The sequence below is a fragment of the Atta colombica genome, unplaced genomic scaffold, assembly GCF_001594045.1.
Source record: "Atta colombica isolate Treedump-2 unplaced genomic scaffold, Acol1.0 scaffold83, whole genome shotgun sequence".
Lineage (NCBI taxonomy): Eukaryota > Metazoa > Arthropoda > Insecta > Hymenoptera > Formicidae > Atta > Atta colombica.
Genome location: NW_017259576.1, coordinates 2,330,418 through 2,351,402, shown reverse-complemented (window position 1 = coordinate 2,351,402; position 20,985 = coordinate 2,330,418). Strand labels below are relative to the sequence as shown.

Sequence of the window (20,985 nt, the reverse complement as noted above, 5' to 3'; positions counted from 1 at the left end):
TACATATCGATATATATATATATATATATATAAGGAAGATTTATTTGTGTATTAATTGGATTTACTCTCCACCAAATCCTTTCAACAAGAACATACTAGATTCTTCAATTAACAAAAAGAATAACTGATATACATATATAGCGAAAAATGATCTGTTATAATTGTTTTTACATGATGTAAGCAGCGCAGTCAATACATTTATTTTCTATATTTATTTTTATGTTATATTTATACATATAATTAAGATTATTTTCTATTTTTGAAAAAAATCAAAATTTTATTTATTTATTTTTTACATTTTCGAAAACTTTTTAAGACATATTTATTTCTTCTAAAAATTAATAATTAATGATTCTTTTCTCACAATTCAATTTTTTAACGTTTACTCTTGACACTTTTGTTAATTGCCAGATGTCATTAATATATCACAATCGTTACGTAAACGACATAAACTAAAACAATTTGAACAAGCTGAAGCCTGGCTTTTAGTTTATAATATTGTTTTAGTTCATAATATTTAAATCATGCGGTATTTTCTTTCACGCGTCTAAATGCTTTTTAAAATTATCTGTTCTTTTTTTTTACAGCTATATGTCAAGAGAGTCAACGGCAGTTTTCAACCGAAAACAAGCTCATTTTCAGAAAATTAGTTCTTTTTTTCCCTACATTAAGAAGAAGAACCGCAATTTAAGGTGGGAAACGAGAACTTGACCAGGGTCATAGGTGTATGAGAACCGGAACACTTGCATTACCGGTGAACAAGTTGACGACGTGACTTGATGATAAATTTTGAAAATTATGAGACAACTAAATTATACCATCCTAAACTATATTCGTTTTATTTCTATGCTATGATTTTCACAATTGAAATTAAACTAAAGATATTACAAGATGCATCATCTAGAATATCTAGAGTTAATTATATCGTCGTTAATTAGCCATCTTCATTAAACGTATTGATGATTAACTCTTTCCTTATAAAATTATAGTCCTGCTTATATTAAAAGTGACTAAAGTACAAGCGCACATTTGAACAAGTCTTATTAAACAATATGTGAACAAATAAATAACATTACATATTTGATGTTTATTAAATAACGTTAGATGTAATATCACTTTTCAAATTAAATAATTGTATATTATATTTTATATTAATTTTTATTACTTTTACATAAAATAAATTCTTGCACAAAATTTCTCTTTAATTAAAGAATAAATTTAATTAGAACTTTGTGCAAAATGCATGATGTCTCGTGCTGTTTCGATTACATTTGTCGACGGGAAAAAAATTATTCGTTTCGGAGACGACGTGAATTCATAAATAAAAGTCATCTCAACCAAACTTGGCCTGGAGGTGATCAGATCCAAAGGCACGGGCGGAATAGTGCGCTTCGGGCTAAGTGCCTTCTCTGTAGCCGAGGACATGACTTTGACCCAGATATCGGTAAACTGTGCCAAGTAGCCCACGGATGCAACTCGTTTGTATCGTCTGGCTCGAAATCACATCGAAATGATATGACAGAGATCGATCTCCTATCACGCGTCGTGATATAATAACTTTCCAATCAATTCGCCAATTAACCTTGAGACTTCAGATTTCGATAAATTGTTAAATAATGTTGCTTTTGCCATTACTGTGCGCAATTATATTTATATATACAAACGTTTTTTATCATAATTGCATTTTAGAATGGCAAAGCAATGTAGTGAAGTAACAATCATATGTAATTAAACATTTAATTGTTGTTTTATAAATAGATATATTAGTATTTAAAAAATTGTAACACAATTTATATAATTTTAGAATTTTAATAGTACTAAAAAAAATATTTTATATAATAATTATTTGCATTTGATGATATACATCCCAAAATAACAAGTCACATAAGCAAAATAATGTCAAAATAAAATGAAAAGTGACTTTTAATGACATTTTGGAGTCATTTGACGTTATTTGTGTTTTTTGCTTGGAAATTTTATGATAAAAAATAATAAACATGTAAGATATTTCTTAAGCTATTATATATTAGAATGCATATAATTTAAGTCTTGTTCATATGATGCGGATTAAATGATCAAAGTAATCATCAAAAGAATGCAGAAATAATAATACATTATGAAATAAATATTGTCGAGGAGAAAAACTTTATACACTATATATATTAACCTTCTATAAACGTATTTGACTACTGTAGTTGATCAGAATGGATTAGAAGGAATTTAGATCCTTGAAACATTATACTTTTAATTAGAAACGTTAATGTACTGCGATAGCATATTAAATTGCAATTAAATTGAATGTTTAAAATAAAAAAGACGAGTACGTCAGAAGTGTAGATAAATTTAACTCATAATCATCAAATTTGACAAATTGAATATTTTTTTAAAACTGTATTTATTTGCGTTTCTTTTGTACAGAATAAATATATTTGACGTATAAATAGTTTTTTCAGTAGCAGTATTATTTTTTAAAATAATTCCTGCATTGTTGATAATTTTTTCAAAAATTTATAAATAAGATTTATATTTTTACAAATTTAAATAATACTAGAAGAAATATTTTATATAATAACTATTTCATAAAACACAAAGGAGCTTGTAAATGACATTCATCGTTAATATTGCAACGAAACGACATCAAATTGAAGCATTTTCGATTTAGCCTTGACGATGACAATAAAGATGACTCGTCGGCAGGACCTTAACTAGCAATGAATCACTAACAATACGCATCTTCTTCGGAATTGCGACAGCAGAGCATTACCTATTTAAGCCAATGCCAAATCGGTCTAAAGAACGTGTCTCCGCGATCCACGTGCATTTATTTAAAATACTTCCAAACTAGTTATCTAGGCGTTTATAAGCCGTTACTTTGAAGGATAACGTTAATAGGAAATTATATAGCAAAACGATGTTCACGTATAATTATGGCATCAACGCATTCTTATTCTCGAAGCGGACCATTCATGTTCAGATTATTAACTGTGATCCAGCACAGTCATCTCATCCATTAGATGGTGAAATGAGATCTATTTACCAGATGAAAAGTACAATGTAAAAAATTGTATTATGTTTTTGTGCTTATTTTTTAAATATATTATCTGTTATAAAATATTAAATGCAATTTTATAGAAATAAATTAGAAAGGAAGAAAAACGAAATCAAAAGAAATAATAAACGAAATTAAGTTGCAAATATAAAAAAAAATATTCAAGAAATTTTAATGATGTAGAATTAGAAGTCATGGAGAAAAAGTATAATATATAATAGATGCAATAAACAATATTTTTTTATTGTTATATTTCAAATCTTGTTGTAGAGCAATATACATCTTATTTGAATTCGTCAGTATAAAAGTAAAAAAAATATTAATTTTTCATTAATATCATAAAATGATAATTGTCGTGACAGTTAATGTATCAGTAAAAATATTAATTAATTACTGATAGACAGTTCATTAAGGCACTCCTTTTTCTTTTTTTCTTTGTTAATAATATATTGACATCATGATTATCACTTCCAAGGAACTGGTTCCAAGATCCATTGTTGATCGAGATTCTTAGTACAAGCCGCTATTATAAGCGGGTCATCGTCCGTTGTTGCTTGAAGACACATCTCAGAAGGCATGTGCAAAATTAGTTTCGTCTAGAAATAATCATTGATATTGTAAAAATTGTTAAAAAAAACGTATCATAGTTAATATTCTATCAGTCAGAAATACGGTACTTCTTCATCATATTTCCATTTTTGTCTTTCGCGACCGCTACATGCCATTATTTTTACTTTTGGCGTCTTTTGTTGCATATCTCGTTCCGGTGCGTCCAAACATACACTTTCATCAGTCATTATCACTCCATTTTTGGTCATCACGAACATCTGGCTGAGCATCGGCCGCGGTATACATGAATGTAAGACTGCGTTCCCTGAAGGTTGTCCATAAGAACCTTTCGCAGCCGGTCGCATAATGCATTTCTTTGTCCCAGCATGCACTATCTATAAATAATCGACTAATTTCAATTTAGAAAGCTATTTAAAAATTAAATATTATATATATATTAGGTATGGGAAAAAATTCGTGGCATTAAAAAAACGTCACGAACTTTTTCCCATACCTAATATATATATATAAAATAGTTAATATATATGTAAATATATAATACATATATCAGTTTATATCGCATTATACAATAGAATCAACGATACCCTGCCGAAGAATCGGTCATCTGTAGGAAAGAAATGCTCCGGCCATACATTCTCCAAATACCACTCGAAACTCTTACACTGCAGTTTCTCGCGTAAAGCTAGTCTCGAACGAACTTGCTGTTTATATCTCAGTCTAGCTGCCTCTAATGAAATTTGAGATATAAGAATCCGCTCATCCATGAAATTTAAGATCTAACTAAATAGATAAAATATAAATTCGTAATATATGATGATCAAATATATCACTATTAATAGTAATCTCACCAGGATTGAACTTGAAATAGAATTCCGCCCATTGATCCATCCATACTAAAGCGACTCTAGCAAGATTACCATATAATATATCTCCGACACCGCCTGGAAAAGTATAAGGGGAAGATTTTCGAAAAAGATGCCCGACATGAGAACATGGAGCAATCTCGATGCTGCCTCCACATTGCCAAGCTCGAAATGATAGTTCCAAATTTTCACCACCCCAAATTCGCATTTGATCATCGTAACTTCCCAACTTGAAGAAATAATCTCTATTCATTGAGAAAAGCCCACCTGCCATTGCAGGTGTTCGAAATGGTTCAACAATGTTATCGCGTCTTTCCTTCAATAGGCGACCATTCAAAGTTAGCCAACGGAAGTGTAAGTCCCAGTTAAACGCACCCCAATGAAGTTCAAACGATCTATAAAATTAATAATTTTCAAAATATTGTCTAGAAAAAATAAAACCATAAAAAATTAAGGCTGTTTATCAAGATCACACTGGTATAAATGCAAGAATAAATAATTACCTTGTATAACTGAATGTATTATCGTTTATTATATCAATTACTGGAGCGACTATTCTTGTTACATTTTTACCAACCACTTCAAGTAGTGGCTCCAACCATCCTGCAAATATTGCAATATCGATATTGTATATAACAAAGACTGTTTCAAGTATTATAAAATAATAACAGTTTACCTTACCAATTGTACATTCGCAGTGAGCATCGAGAAAAGTGAGAACTTCACCTTTAGCATTATTCGCACCCAACAATCTCGCTTTTATCAATCCTATTCGTTCGTTAGATCTTAAAACTCTTGTAGGAACGCTCAAATTCTTCACATAATCATCCAAAGAATTTTTCAGAAATTCTAGCAATAAATAAAGTGACAAAAGATTAATTTGTTACAAATAATAATAAAGTTGATATTATGAATTTGTAATTAATTAAATATTCACCTCTTTCACTGTTATCATCCACAAGAATAATCTCTTCTAATAGTTCTTTCGGAGATCTATTGATGACACTATGTACTGTTCGCAATAGTGTACTCCAAGCTTCATTATGAAAAACTATGATAATTGACGTTTTCGGCAAATTACCTAAGTTTGTATATCGCAAAATACACCTGTAAAATTTTTAAATAGAACTGTTTAAAAGACATTTTACAATTAAATAATATTAAAAATTTATCTGACATATTAGACAATAACACTCTTACTTTTTTTTCCGAACATCTGGTAGAGATCGATTTAGCGGTATTTTATCGCTAGCCATTAAATTAAATCGGTTAATTTGATATAACTGCTGCATTTTATAAAAATCTTTTGGATGTATTACTACAGGTTCTCCATTTTTGCCTTCAAACGGCAATGGATTGAATAAATTTTGATTAATAACATCTAAAAAAAATGTAACATTTTTTACTTATAAAATTTTTCTAATGTATTGCATTTATTACCTTTTGTGATGTTTGGAATTTTCAAGGAATCCACAGAGTCTCCAATATAATGACCAACCACTACATGAATTCCTCGTTGATCAATGTAATCTTTCTGGTTTTCATGTGATCTGTAACAGAAGCATGCTGAATTTAAATCAACATTTAAATCAATTTAAGTAACAAGTAATTATTACTTTATACCGGATAAAGTTATTTCCCAACTTGACACTTTTCTCTTTCCTCCTATACCAAAGCAGAAATTGGCATATGAATATAATGATCAAGAAAACGATTAACGTCGTTCGACGTTGTCGTAATCGTCTTATTAATCTAGGCCACATTCTGCTGCTCATTAATCCATAATATCAATCTTGTTCACTTGTTCATATTCTCAACATATATTGACAGAGAATCAATTCATGTATAACTGATCAGTTTTGAGAAGTTCCACTTCATTTTATTTTACCAAGCTGCCTGAAATTATCACGCAGATTCGGTCTTATCACGAGTTCTTCGTGATCGATAGGTCAGGTCATTGTGACAAAGAAAGAAAGATTCCAAGAATTTCTAAAGTGGACTCTGGAAGAAAAATTGTTTATTATTTTGATTTCGAAAGACTGCTTTTTAAAACTTATAATTTTCTTTCAAAGCCTTTTTATATCAATACTTAAATTTATTTGTATAGTAAATTTAAGTTTGTATTAGCATTGTACGAATTAATATACTTTTTTATTATACTAATAAAAATCTTACTATATTAATATAAGAAATAAGTTTTTTAATCAATAACATTATCTTACAATTGCATAATAATGTCGCAAAGGATATAATCTAAATATTTAATATATAATGAGATAAAATTTAATATGAAAAAAATATAGTGTTATAAAAAAACATTAAGAATAGATAAATATAACTATATATCTATATAATTGCTCTTGAATCAAAGTTATTCTGCAGCGTCTAAACTAAATGCAAAAGCAAATAATTAAAAAATGTATAACAAATTTTAAGCACAATTAACGATATCGTGTAAAATATCTCAATTGTTTCGAATTCTTGAGTCAAATAAGTTGTAACTCACTTTTAAGTAAAAGTAGACGTTGAATTTTTGTGAAACAATTTATCACGACGCGTAGAAACCGGTGATGCAATATCTCATGCAATTCCATAAATGCAGTTTCGAAGCGAGAGAGCGAATGGAGTACAATTTATACTGAAAACGATAGACAAGCAAACTTAAACGGACGTTCTGTCAGTCGACAACAGTCGTGAAAAGCGAATGTGTAATATTACTTTACTAATATTACCTTGTCTTGAAGCAAGTTTTAACTCCCTTCAGTAACGAAGGCGAACGCTCTGACGCTGAGCGATTCGCCATTCGCTGTTCAGTAGTACAATTTACTTTTACAGTACAATTGCAGCAGCCGACACGCGGAAACACAGTCGAGGATATGCCGTTGACATCGTAATGCGCTGACGGTACCAAGGGAGGGCGGCACCGCCGACGATTCGCGTGCAGCACGCCACGTTGGAAGACTTGACGGGTCGTCGTATTTCGCCGGATTCCCGTCTACCGTTTTGCCCAAGAATTTTCCTGTTTACAGCCACTTAAACACGAATCAAGGTGAGAAAACGCGTTATTCAATCAAAACATCGATCGTTAATCATTTCGACAATTGTGTCTCACTCGAATGATGAGACGCAATTGGTCTCCGACGCAGCAATGTCGATTGCATTTTTTGACACTATTATCCCATTGCGTTTACGAGCAGTTGACTCCCATTCGGTATTCGTATCTTGGTGCCATTGTATTACTCATGAAAGGATTTTTTTTCTAATTCATTAACATAAAATGTATGGGACATTAAGAGCATGTTTTTTTTTCTTATCATATATAGATGAAAGTCAAGGAGTTACTGAAGACAGTGAATGTAGCATGGTCTCCACCAACTCAACATCCCATTATGCTGGCTGCTGGGACAGCGGCACAGCAGTTGGACGCCAGTTTCAGTACTTCTGCCAGTTTAGATCTGTATTCGTTGAATTTACAGCAGCCTGGATATGAAATGGAGCTCCAGGCCAGTGTCCCTAGTGATCATAGGTCAGTTACTTATATAAAATTAAATGTAATCTATCAGAGGTTGATTAATCAAGTGATATTGTCAATTTAGATTTCACAAAATTATCTGGGGCTCCTATGGAAATAATCCAGCAGGCATAATTGTTGGTGGTTGTGAGGATGGAACCATAAAAATCTATTCTGCTGCAAAGTTATTGGCTAGAGACAGTAATTGTCTAATAAACAGTCCTCGTAGGCATACTGGTCCTGTCAGAGCAATGGATTTTAATCCCTTTCAAGAAGAAAATCAACTGGCTACAGGTGCCACAGAAAGCGAGATCTATATTTGGGATATTAATACAAACACGCCAACAACCCTTTCTAGAAGCCAGCAGTCAGAAGATGTTCAACATATTGCCTGGAACAAACAAGGTATTTATAGTTATGCTCAAAGAAATTGCATAACAAAATTAATTATTTATATAAATCTGGATTTATCGCCAATATGATTCTCGTTTTATCTTACAGTACATTTAAAAGACATTCTTGTTTCCACATTTTCACAATACTGTATTATATGGAATGTAAAAGAAAAAAAACCATTATTCAAACTGGCGGATACAAATTCAAGGGTATAATCTTTTCTATCTTAACACTGTGATACAATCTTCTTGTTTAGAAAAAAATTTCACAATTGTTATGTTCTAATTATAGGTACGCTGGAAAGTTGCTCAGTGGCATCCAGATATTGGAACACAATTATGCTTGGCATCTGAAGATGATCAAACACCTATCATTGAATTATGGGACGTAAGAGTTCCAACGTCGCCTTTAAAAACCCTACAAGGTCATCAGCGTGGTGTTCTTTCAATCGCATGGAATCCACAGGATGCTGATTTACTCCTGAGTTGTGCCAAGGATAACAGAATATTGTGTTGGAATCCCAATTCAAATGCATTGGTAATGTTTTGAATATACATTTCAATAAATTAATGGAATTTTAAGTATTATCATTTTTTAATGACAGAATGGTGAGGTGATATGTGAATTAGCCCAAACAGCTCAGTGGAACTTTGATGTATCTTGGTGCCCAAGGAATCCAGATTTAATTGTTGGCAGTAGCTTTGATGGGCATGCTGTTGTCTATTCTTTATTAGGTGGACAACAGCAAGAAACATCTAACAAAATAGGAGATTCATTCCCAGGAATAGATCCTTTCACCCAATCTACAATACAGTCACGAACAGCAGCAGTATTAACAAAAGCTCCTAAATGGTTAAAAAGGCCGTTTGGAGCATCATTTGGAGTAAGTTTTTAATTTTGCTTTATACCGTACAATTTATTATATTAAATAGAGAATAAAGTATAATTATTTAATATAAAAATATGATTTTCAGTTTGGTGGTAAATTAGTGATTTTCGAGAATCAGCCTGCTGATCCGAACTTAGTAAACAAAAAAGCGAATAGGAAAGTTATTATATCACAAGTAATTGTACAACCCAATCTTATTCAACGTTCCAACAAATTAAAAACAACACTGGAAACTGAGCAATTCAACGAGTTTTGTAAGGAAAAAATGGATAAGTCTTCAGATGAACATACTAAAAAAGTCTGGAAATGTGTAGGTGCTTACTTTGATGAAAATGTGACAAAAAGTATATTAGAGATATTGGGCTATAATACTGAGACAATGAATAATAAGCTGAATCAGTTTGTGCCTCAAGATGATATAAACAACATTATAGAAGGTGTCTCTAATCTTAATAATGTAAGATTTTAACTGATATTTACATTGTACTTTTTTTAGACATTATTTTAACTTTATATATATATATATTTTTTTATTGATTTAGGTAATAAATGGAAATGTTATGGTCGGCAGTACTGTATTTGATACTATAGCACAAGAGCAAAACAAAAAAGTATTGTCAAATAAGCCTACAGATAGTAATTATATTATAAATACTTCAGATGGTAATTAACACATATTAATAATATTAATATTGTAGAACAAATTTACAAAAGATTTATATTTGTATTGTGTTTTTAGATGAAGATGGTCTTATCACTCAAGCCATCCTCTTAGGAAATATTGAAGCCGCTGTATCTTTATGTTTTGCTAGTAAAAGGTACGCTGACGCTATAATTCTTTCGATGGCCGCTGGTCCTGAATTACTAGCACGTACCCAATATAGGTACTTTTTAGAGCACTCTAGTGCATTAAATTCTCTCATCAATTCATTAGTTAGTGAAAATTGGGCAGAGGTTGTTAAGAATAGTGATATAAAATGTTGGAAGGAAGCATTAATTGGTATATTTACACATTCCACTACACAGGAACGATCTATCTTGTGCGGTAAGTATTACAGAAATATTACAGAAATAATTTATTATAATCACTTAGTGTTCTATATATTCACAATATGAATTGTGTATAATAGATATGCTTGGCGATCGCTTGATGTCATGCGAAAATCCCATTCTTAAAAAGCAAGCACAAATTTGTTACATTTGCTCCGGTAATTTGAATAAACTGATTGAAGTGTCCGATGGTGATATTCAAGAAATGGTAGAACTGGTAGTAATAATGCAGAAAGCTTTGGAACTTCAAGGTATCAGGGAAGTTCAGCTAGAAAACAAAATTGCTACAGTGCTGTCTCAATATGCTGAGATGCTGGCGGCAGAAGGCGATCTAGAGGCTGCCTTAAATTATCTTGGGAATAGTCAAGATCAAAGAGTTTCAATGCTGAGAGATCGTTTATGCAAAGCTTTAAATTACATGCAAGAACAGAGGCATGTTACAAAACCTGCAGCTCAGAATTACTATTATGAACAAACACGAAGAGCGTCACAAGGCCCATGTAATCCAGTGCAACAATCATTACAGCAAACAACACCGGTACAGAACTGGAATACAAATCCATTGAAACAATCTTACGGAGCTCCTACAAATCAGCCATTTAACACACAGCCATCTCAGTTATATGGAATGCCTCCTCCTCCTCCTCCTCAATCTCAAGTGCAATCTACAATTTACGATCAATATTCTACATCACATTATAATCAAATCACATCGCAGCCTCCTATAGCGCAACCTCTTCCTCCGCCTCCACCAACATCCGGTTCCAATTTGAGTGGCTCGAGACCGTCCAGTGTTGGACCACAATCGAGAACAAAATACCTGATAGATCCATCTGTAAAATCGACTCCGTCATATGGTCAGAATACTTTCCCGTCGTCAAATCCATTATATAATTCTCAGCAAATCTCACCTGTTCCTGGCTATCCTCAGCAAAATTCATATCAACCTCAGGTTCCTATACCGAGTAATGTCTATCCCAACCAACCGCCAAATTTTATGAATAATCCTAAAGAATCAGAACCATATAAGCCGCTTCAGCCAAGCATAATATCGCCATTGCAAAATGTGCCACAAAGTCAAATGTACGATCCTATTAGATCCCAACCTACTTCACAAATGCAGACATATGGGAACGAAAATACATATCAATTACCGCCGCAACCGTCTGGATGGAACGATCCACCTATTGCAAAAAGTTCCAGAACACAGGTAAATTATATCGAGTTTACTCAATTCCATTGCTCAGTTCCGATTAGTCGCCCCTATTCACATTATTTCCTTGTCTTTCGTTCGACTAAATCTCTTACCTTTAGATACTGATATATGTATATATTAAAATCATATAGCCAGTACTGGCACTATACAACGAAATGTCTGCGGAACATTCTGGTACTAAGAAGTGGAAGGCAAAACATTCAAAGGGTGTAGACGTTAAGGTAGTCGGCTTCACATGTCGAGAATGCTATATCTATAATGTTTCATATTATCGTAGAACATATTGTTATTGTTAGTGTTACCTTGCTCCTTCCATACTCTTAATAGAATTAATCTGATTATAATGTAATCTTTTTATATTTGTGTGATATGAACTAATAAGCGTGTTATATAAAAAAAAAAAAGTTCAAACTGCTTTGCATTTTGAAACTGATTTCATGCAGATTATTGTTATTTGTATCTTATACGTCATAAATTTTATAAGTGTAAAAAATTTTTTATATTTTCATACATTTAATTGTGTTATAATCACTTTAAGTATTGGGGTGAATTAGTGGAGCTTTGTTGTCTGAAAGCTTTCATGGTGTTATAGACGCGTTATCAATTACCACTATAAAGTGGCTGAAAAAATCTATATTAAGAATGCATCGTTAAAAATAAATTATGTATATTTTTCAGCCGAAGACGGATTATCAATCACAAAATCCAATAATGCATCCATTGCAAACTAATCAACCAGAACCAAGTGTAAGTCCTACATATAATTTCTAATCGTATTGAACATTTTATGGTCGATTTTCACTTAATATTTTGTATATGTATTTATACGCCCGCGTTTATTTGTATTTGTATTTTGACAACTTTTTTAGCCATTATCTCAGGATAATTTCTATCAAGAACCTCCTACAGTTTATAATCCGCAATTCAGGCAAGGTGTGTCGAATCCGGTACCACTTAACAAACCAGTTGAATCATTACACTCTGTAATGCCTGCACAGATTGCGGAACCTGAGAAACCTAAAGCACCTATACCCGAGCAACATATACATTTAAAAACGATATTGGATGAATTAAAGAATCAATGCTATGAAAATGCAAAGAATCCGGTAAATACTCATTTTTTGAACATATATGTAACAATATCTATATATTACTATATATGTTTACGTTCTTTATAGCCGGCCATACATGTTCAAGTTAATATAAAATATTTGTATTTGCATTATTTTTCTAGCAAATCAAAAGGAAGATAGAAGATGTGTCAAAAAAATTGGAAGTGCTATACGATTGCCTTAGAGAAAATAAGGTAAGTCAGTTATAATATTATTGTACATTATATATGTATATGTAATACAAATTCTTTTTTTCAGTTATCTCAAAATACATTACAAGGTTTACATCAAATATCACAGATGATTCAAAATGGCAATTATACTGGCGGACTAGACTTACATACACAATTAGTATCAGGACCAGATTTTAGTCAAATAGCTTCCTTTATGCCTGGGATAAAAGTATTACTTCTAAGTGCCCTTCAATTGAGCGTTTACATTAGATAGAATGCCCAAAAATCTAAATTGTTCATATATATTCATTATGAATTTTTATAATTGCACACAGCCTTAATGAGAGAATTATTTGTTATATTAACTTTATATAACAATCGATAGTAAATAATCAATAATGTAGCATATTATATCTGTAATCAATTTACTTATTATTTGCTAATCAAATTTTATATATTTTGCCTCGAAAATTATATTTTATCAATTCTCAGAGTAATTTTACATTATTTTGTTGATTATTAATTCTATTGTTAAAGAAATATATATTATATATATAAGGAAATAAATATTTACACACATTCACAGACAGAGAAAACGTCCATAAGAAATCTATAAGAAATCTACAGGCAAAATGTTAAAAAAACTTCGTTTTAATTTGTATATATAATTATAATTAAAATCTTATATGAGAAAATTAAACATGCTTTCATAAATCTTAAAACATTGGTTTTCACTTTGTGTTTACTGTATACTTAATATGTAAAATAGGATTTCGCAAGAAATAAAAGTTATATATTCTTTAATTGTATATTATATTTCTAATTTGTATTTGTTATATTTTATAAAATCTTTACAAATAATTTATAAACTATCATATAATTATTCTTGTTAAATACCAATCAAGAACAAGAATTGAGTTATAGGTGTTGGGAACTTGTTTATTATAAAAAAAATGTGTACAAGTGACTACAAATTATGACTACAAATGTATAATGGAATTTCAAATTAAATGAATTATATTAATTAAATGAATAAATTCATTTTGAGTCTTACCACATACTTGTAATCATAATTTGTTTGGAATTAAAACCGGCCATATATGTTCAAATAAACTTATCAAGTATACATGCACAAACCACTTGTACAAGTTCATTGGAGCGTGTGCGTAACAAAACTACAGTTATTTTACACAAGTAAAACAAATATGAAAATTCAATACTTGCGCAAACTGACTTACGAAGTAAATCGGAATGTGTCTAGCGACGTTGCACGTTCAGTTGTAACTAAAGACTGAAATCTAATCAGAATGTCTGTTCACACATTACTTACACTTTTTGTACTCCGCTTTCTTCAACATTCGAATGTACATTTATCTCATTTTTAATGCAAAAATGCTCGCTAATGATATTATGTCATTTAATGATCTACGTATACTATGTCTCTAGTTTGTACAAGCATGCTTGCTCAAATTTATTGGAGCGTGTGTATGACAAAACTGCAGTTATCGTAAATCAGCACACTGTGGCCGGCCTAAGCTATGCAGAATGACGTTTTGTTCATTAATAATAAATTTTTCTAATAATTCATCTAAATATACAGTACCGTCCCGTGCGGCTTGTTGACGCATGGCTTGCTTAAATTCTTCACGTACTCCTTTATCAGCACCACGAGTAGTGACACGGCGATCTAGAATGATTCTTATATAATTTTTTTATTTCTACAACATATAATACACTATATTAAAGAATGTTATATATACTTTGTATAATTGCCATTCCTGTTGTTATGTCTAATGATATTCCTCCGCCATGATCAGACCATAAATACGTTAATTCTTCTAAGATATCTATACATATTATGTATGATTGGAATAATGGATAAATAAAACTTCCACGATTGAGAATTCGTTCTGTTATTGTAGTTAAAAGATTAGCTTCTTGTGGCCAATCTATTTGTATAAGGACCAATGCATGTCCAATAGACAAGTCTCCAATATTTCCAGGTGAAGAAAAATTTTCCTAAAGTTAAATCAATCATATATTTCAATGTAAAAAAAAGGATTTAAAAAAATTATTACCTTAATAGCTAAAAGAAGCAATTTACAACAATATTGTAAAATAGGAAAACGAGCAAGAATCAAATAATGTAAATGTCTGATGCTTGGAACTGTCAGAGTGTGAGATATTTTGCCTGCAGTAGTAGGTAACGAGTTTGTTACTACAACAATATATTCCAACATAGCCTAGAAGAAAAATTATTTAATAATTTTAATGAAAAATATACACTATGTAATTAAGCTTAAGATCTGTCTTATAAGATATATATTCTATATATTATATAGAATACAATCTTAATTACATTCTATATAATTATATTCTATATAATTAAGATTTAATAAAAATATAATCATTCAAATATAATCATAGCACACCTGGTAATCTTTCAAAAAGAAACTTGTACAAGCCAAACGAATATTAGTAGATAAAGTATTCCCTTCTAATAATCTCGCCCTTACTTCATGATGTAAACCTTTATATATTGCTAAATCTGTTAAGAATAGATTCAGCCAATTATCTAACCGCAATTGTTGATTCAGTTTAGTTATTTCTCTTTGAAGATAGTCAGTACTATGTAATAAATCCCACAACTTTACTGCCAATGCTAAGCCACTGCCATTGTAGTCACTGTCACTAGTTATTACTATACCAGCATTGTCATCTCGCTTTCGCTTTTTCAATTTAGATTCTGATTCAGAGAGAATTTAAGATATAAGTACAAAAATAAATTGTCCATTAATCATGAATATAATATCTCACCTGCAGAATATACTTCTTCTCCAAAAGCCTCTACAAGACAATATACTGTTTCTTCGTTGTTAATGAGAGCATTATGCTCGTTTAATATTCTCAATAATACTACAATCGCGCACATTAGTAATTGCCTGACAATAGGTTCGTCGCACAGACCAGTGCTGTGCACAATTGCATACTGTTGTAGTTTATCGCTGTATGTTTCATGATTCCAAGGCATAGCGAATAAATTGCTCAATTCCCATCCTAATTTCTTACTCATCAGTTCCATAATTTGGAAAAGTCTGTCCCACGGATTTTGAATTTGCGTGTCTTGTGGCTGCTGTATGTATGCTAAGTAAAATTCCACAGCCTTGCATAACAATCGTAAGCTAAGACGAGGATTTAATTCCACTACAGCATCACCAAGCAGTGGTAATGTTTCACATGCCAATAATCTTCTAAAACCATTCACAGTTCGGCCTGGATGACTGTGTTTCTCCGCAGTTAACAAAGTTTCCACCAAACGTGGCTAAAGTAATAATGCAAATAAACATCATTGAAAAATTAAGTATCTGTTCATATTTAAAGATACATACTCCATGAGTTGCTATGGTTTGAGGAAATTTGCGTAGTAGTAATAGTAATAATTTACAATGTTCCATAGTATCTTCGCTATGATCTGCTGTCATTACAAGCAACCTATGTTGTAAATCCTGTGGGATATGTTGGAACATTTGGCACAAAAATTCAGCTTCGCTATCACACTGCTCTAAGCGAAGACACGTTGTCACTGTTTCTATCTCTTTCCATATATCGCGATCATCCGGAAAATTTTGAAATCTGTACTTACATTTAAGAAAAGATTAAAAAAAGATATAAATGTAAAGATATAAATGTACTTATATAACTAATAGATAAATTATTATATTAAATATAAATTTATATAAAGTATACATATATTTCAATAGTGATTGAGCCTTACATTTCGCTAAAGCATTTTGCTGCCTCTTTTACATTCTTTGACAGTTTCTCGATACGATATGCTTCAAACTGAAAAATGGAAAAGTAGAAAAGATTAAACATCACTATCCATGATTTTACAAATTTTAATTTAAAACTAATAACTCCAAATTATGGACGATACTTCTCGGAATAAATTAATTACTTTATTCGCAAATAAACAAGTAAAAAAGAAAAAATAAATATATAAAATAAAGTGTATGTATGATCCAGGACTAACCTGAACTTTTGCACTATGCGGAAATAAAGATCTGGCAGTAATCAGCCAGGATTTAGCGGCATAGATATCGCCCGGCAATGCTTTTTTAGCTCTCATTATTAAATAATCTTCTTTGGATAACTGATTATCCGTACCGGACGGTTTTTCTAACATAATGTAATATTATATATAGTAACTTCGATGTGCACATATAACTCGTAGCCGCAAATAACATAACCACATCACTCAGGATACGGTCAGGTTTACGCGATGCTGCAAATACTTTGAAGTGTTTTTTGGTCAATTTGTAAAATTCTTTCTTCTAATTGGTCCATCAAATGCTTCAAAATGTTTGCAGCGAGACCTTGACCAGAGTCTCAGTGTTCAACGTATTATATAGTTTGTTTTTTTATTTCTGCATTACACTGCACTGCTAGAACTCTCTTTCTCGCTTTCAAATATTAAACATATACCTATCTCATTTTAAGTTCTAAAAGTGTACACTAGCCACAAAACAGATCCCGCATTTCAGTGTATGTATATGTACGTCACCCGTAATATTTATATAAATGTATTAAATGACAGTAGAATTTAAATGATTTTCAAAGCAGTTTTATCAACAATTATTTAGACACCTGTGTTTATCCATTACTATGTTCAGCCATTATTTATTGATTACGAATACCAAATAATACTACCTGCTGCTGTTAATTTGTAATCCCTTTAAAAATTCAAAAAGAAATCTGAAAGAGGTCATCCCGGCGTTTTTCGACGCTCTATTTCGAAGAACTGTCAAAAATAAAGCCTCGTTATTTTCGATTTGGAAACTTAATACATATTGGTGATAAAATCACGATGTTAAAAATATATGATGCGAATCCATATTAAATTATGATATTGAAACGAATGTGCGGTGTTGAAATGATGCTAATCCGTTAATTGCCTCGTTTTTGAATGAATCATGAACTCGTACCTATAAATGTTCCAGCTTCGAAAAAAATTTTTTTTTAATTCAGTAATATGTCATAGTTCCTGAAAGACTGAGCGAGTCTCTTAATTCGTATAATACACAATAGAGAATATATTCGAAGTAGATGTCAAGTATTGGAAAATACGGTGAAAGATTTGCAAAACCGATAAACAAAAATATAAAATAAAGGCAATCTCAAGTATATATTATTAGTTTAAGAAAAGATATAAATAAGTCTAAATGAAATATACGAATACATGCATTACATGAGATGCATGTAATTAAGTAGCCATCAGTTATCGCGTGGAAAAGACAAAGAGATCATCTATGCCGCAAATGACAAATCATGTTCTCAAATTTACCAGTATTAAAAATCTATAATGCACATAATGAGAAGTTATAGATTTTCGCATTTACTAGCAATAAACTTTAGAATAGTCCATCCTCATATAGACCGCTCTTCCGCAAATCTCATATTGAATGTACGACACATCCCAAAGTGCGACACTCGAAAACTAAAATTTTTTAATGCGTAGCGTTTATATACTATATCCGAAAGCTAGCCTCATCCAATGAGCGCTCGAATATTTTGAGTTCAACCAGGCATACGCTCATTGGCTGGCGCGCGAGTGGTGGGGATCACGGCTTACCGTTTTATATAAATAGCGTGTAATGCGTGATTTTATGCCTTTGCGAGTTTTGCGTCGAGCGGTGCGGTCGTACATCGCGGGAGAATGCAGTCCTTGGTTTTCGCACTGTTCGCCATCTTTGGACATGACCTTTCCTATATCTCCACTGATCTCGATCCAAATACAAAACCGAAGAATCCTGACCACTGCAAAGAACCTTTATTGGAAAATAGAACGATTGAGAAACGACTCGACAGGATCGTTGGATTCGCGACCAACGAGGTATTCAATAATTAATGAATATTATTAAATTGTTACTGTTTACATACGCGATGTTAAAATATTGTAAGAATCGAACGCTTTTAAGAATCTTGAAGCTCTCTTAAGTGATTTTAAAAATGTTTTATATACCTACTGGCGATAAAATCACAGTGTCGAAAATAAGATCGATGTGTCAGTTCGTCTAAATCTCATTATCGAAAACACGGGCAAGTCAATTCGTATTACATCCATAATTGTGGATTTAATCCGTATATGTATCACGAACTCACACTTATGCATACAATGATTTAGCACATCTATTGATATCCATACCACGATTTTATTTACATATTTAATACATAGCTACATATGTAGTATGAATTATAATATATGTAATTAAATGTATTGACGCTAATATACGAACGATTTTGAAAAACGTCAGATGGTTTCTTTCTCTGAAAAATTATATATATTTACACGTTTATACATATAGTGTCTTATTAGTAAATTATTTATGAGAAAAATTGAGGATTAATTATACTATCAAAATTAATTATTAATTTTATAACTAATAATAAGTAATATTATACATAAATTTAAAGTTTCTATGTACAATAACACTATCTCAGTAGGTATATGTTCTCGTGATGGTTTCCATAGTTGGAAAAGTAGTATTCTAGGATATCGCCATTGCATAATACAGGGTATAATTAACGATTAACATTGTTAACGTAATACTACACGTGTTTTGAAACATTTTTTGATTAGTCAATTCTTTCTTCTGATTGATCAATCAAATCCTTTAAAGCATTTATAGTGAGACTTTGACCGCATCTTCTTTGTCATGAAATTATTATTGTTATTTATTTTTTTAAAAGAAAAAATAATATAATTGTTTATTAGTCTATTTATAAGAATACTTAAAACCCATTATAAATATCGACTATTATAAATTATAATATTAAAAATTTAAAATATAAATATATAAAAGTAATGAATAATAATAATAAATAATTAAAAATATATAAAACACGATACGATTACAACACGATATATAAAGATACAAATTTTTATTAAAATTAAATGTAAGATTTTTTTAGTGGAAGAAATAATAATATCGTGCGTACACAAGGGAGTGTAACTTAAAGACTTAAAAACGGAACATTCTTTTAATTGTACATAAAATATATAACTCACTATATCTCGGTTTTTTTATTTTCGATTATCGCGCGGTAAAACATCATTAATTGCGAGGTGATCCGCGTCAATCTGACGGCTCGAGGGCCAACGATTTTTCTCGAGATTTTCCGGTCGGGACGGCACGCTCGACAACAAAGACGTAATTTTGCAAATCCCTTGAGCGATATGGAACGTCTGCGCTCGCGCGCTTGCGTAAGGTTCCGAGTAGTTCCATTTATAAAGATATAACAGTGGCCAAATCCGCTTACTTCGCGATTCCGCTATGAGCTGCTATGAGCCACCCATGGTGGGCGAAAAGCTCCCTTAAGTGGTTATGGCGCTTTGGCTTTGTATCCAACGGCTTTCCGACGGCTCGGCTTAAGAACCAGAAATAAAGCTCTATTGGCCGCGGCCCGGGTTATGGGTACTCGATTTATGCAGAATGGAGCCGCGGTTGAACTCGTGCTGGGAGACTGCAAGGATCGCGGTAATCCATCATCGATCGGCCATCGAGTTCTCTTAATGACGATGTTTCGCTACACTCTCCAGAATTTTTAGAACAGAATGGTTCTTTACATGAAACATCAAACTTCTCGCATGACCCATTACTCTACGCTCGAAGAAGAAAATAGTTTTGATAATTATAATGTGATAATTTTGAAATTTAAGAATTCCTGCAATCAGTTTTGTAAAGTCAGAAAAAATGAAATTAATATTGAGAACTATCAAGATATAATCTCGGTAATAAATGTAATAACTTAAGATGACTTTAAATTTAGTTACAATATAAAATTGTTAGAGGAATTAGATTGATGTACTTGGATGTAAAGCATTATTTTCTTAGATATTTACATATAAGCTATTAAATAAAATAACTATAATATATGTATATTAAACATATTTAATACGATATGATAGCTTGTGTATGACAACATCAAATCAACCAATTTCTTTAATTAAATTGTTTACTTTCAAGTAAATAGTTTAAATTAACATGTGCACTTAGTAAATAATAACTGTATTAAATAATAAAATGTAATTAAATTTTATCTAATTAAATCAGTTTACTTACATTATTTTAGGTAAGTTAACGACATATTGAGCA

At 31.3% G+C, this 20,985-nt stretch overlaps 4 protein-coding genes across 7 annotated transcripts in view; 2 read left to right on the top strand and 2 right to left on the bottom strand.

The window, feature by feature from the left end:
- Positions 1-3,407: 3,407 nt before the first annotated feature.
- On the bottom strand, positions 3,408-7,281 carry LOC108692998 (polypeptide N-acetylgalactosaminyltransferase 3-like). 3 transcript variants are annotated; one of them, XM_018201622.1, is made up of 11 exons: positions 6,989-7,051; positions 6,106-6,483; positions 5,923-6,032; positions 5,683-5,863; positions 5,420-5,589; positions 5,164-5,331; positions 4,986-5,085; positions 4,468-4,877; positions 4,204-4,346; positions 3,784-3,993; positions 3,408-3,645 (listed from the first exon to the last, which is right to left on the bottom strand). In XM_018201622.1, the coding sequence occupies exons 2-11, from the start codon at positions 6,255-6,257 to the stop codon at positions 3,514-3,516; spliced, it is 1,776 nt and encodes a 591-aa protein (XP_018057111.1). In that variant the 5' UTR covers positions 6,258-6,483; positions 6,989-7,051; the 3' UTR covers positions 3,408-3,513. The 3 variants fall into 3 exon arrangements, with proteins under 3 accessions (XP_018057111.1, XP_018057109.1, XP_018057110.1); XM_018201620.1 differs by lacking the exon at positions 6,989-7,051 and adding an exon at positions 7,215-7,281 and having other exon boundaries at positions 3,484-3,645; positions 3,727-3,993; XM_018201621.1 differs by having other exon boundaries at positions 3,484-3,645; positions 3,727-3,993.
- Positions 7,282-7,434: 153 nt separating this feature from the next.
- Positions 7,435-13,529, top strand: LOC108692997 (protein transport protein Sec31A). Of its 2 annotated transcripts, XM_018201618.1 has the most exons (15): positions 7,435-7,531; positions 7,806-8,008; positions 8,079-8,398; positions 8,495-8,598; positions 8,681-8,926; positions 8,994-9,272; positions 9,364-9,735; positions 9,821-9,941; positions 10,018-10,323; positions 10,409-11,538; positions 11,676-11,765; positions 12,223-12,291; positions 12,414-12,650; positions 12,779-12,850; positions 12,915-13,529. In XM_018201618.1, exons 2-15 carry the CDS (start codon positions 7,806-7,808, stop codon positions 13,101-13,103), a joined length of 3,738 nt encoding a protein of 1,245 aa, XP_018057107.1. In that variant the 5' UTR covers positions 7,435-7,531; the 3' UTR covers positions 13,104-13,529. The 2 variants fall into 2 exon arrangements, with proteins under 2 accessions (XP_018057107.1, XP_018057108.1); XM_018201619.1 differs by lacking the exon at positions 11,676-11,765.
- A 234-nt stretch (positions 13,530-13,763) lies between these two features.
- On the bottom strand, positions 13,764-17,224 carry LOC108692895 (integrator complex subunit 10). The gene is made up of 8 exons (XM_018201456.1): positions 16,863-17,224; positions 16,605-16,672; positions 16,219-16,462; positions 15,647-16,151; positions 15,262-15,575; positions 14,908-15,072; positions 14,590-14,848; positions 13,764-14,516 (listed from the first exon to the last, which is right to left on the bottom strand). Exons 1-8 carry the CDS (start codon positions 17,013-17,015, stop codon positions 14,332-14,334), a joined length of 1,893 nt encoding a protein of 630 aa, XP_018056945.1. The 5' UTR covers positions 17,016-17,224; the 3' UTR covers positions 13,764-14,331.
- A 1,298-nt stretch (positions 17,225-18,522) lies between these two features.
- LOC108692847 overlaps positions 18,523-20,985 on the top strand; it is a 16,794-nt gene continuing 14,331 nt past the window's right edge. Inside the window, exon 1 of the mRNA XM_018201352.1 lies at positions 18,523-18,722. Within this exon, the coding sequence (XP_018056841.1) occupies positions 18,546-18,722 (177 nt within the window). The 5' untranslated portion in view covers positions 18,523-18,545. The remainder of the gene's footprint in view (positions 18,723-20,985) is intronic.

Excerpts from the sequence above, each read along its gene's own strand:
- LOC108692998 (XM_018201620.1), bottom strand. The coding sequence starts at position 6,257 with ATGAGCAGCAGAATGTGGCCTAGATTAATAAGACGATTACGACAACGT. Across the intron at positions 5,332-5,419 it reads GGATGATAACAGTGAAAGAG|AATTTCTGAAAAATTCTTTG; the intron begins GTGAATATTTAA and ends ATTTATTGCTAG. Across the intron at positions 5,086-5,163 it reads TCACTGCGAATGTACAATTG|GATGGTTGGAGCCACTACTT; the intron begins GTAAGGTAAACT and ends CAATATTTGCAG.
- LOC108692895 (XM_018201456.1), bottom strand. The coding sequence starts at position 17,015 with ATGTTAGAAAAACCGTCCGGTACGGATAATCAGTTATCCAAAGAAGAT. Across the intron at positions 16,673-16,862 it reads CGCATAGTGCAAAAGTTCAG|TTTGAAGCATATCGTATCGA; the intron begins GTTAGTCCTGGA and ends TCCATTTTTCAG. Across the intron at positions 14,849-14,907 it reads TGCTTCTTTTAGCTATTAAG|GAAAATTTTTCTTCACCTGG; the intron begins GTAATAATTTTT and ends ATTTAACTTTAG.
- LOC108692997 (XM_018201618.1), top strand. The coding sequence starts at position 7,806 with ATGAAAGTCAAGGAGTTACTGAAGACAGTGAATGTAGCATGGTCTCCA. Across the intron at positions 9,736-9,820 it reads GTGTCTCTAATCTTAATAAT|GTAATAAATGGAAATGTTAT; the intron begins GTAAGATTTTAA and ends TTATTGATTTAG. Across the intron at positions 9,942-10,017 it reads TATTATAAATACTTCAGATG|ATGAAGATGGTCTTATCACT; the intron begins GTAATTAACACA and ends TTGTGTTTTTAG.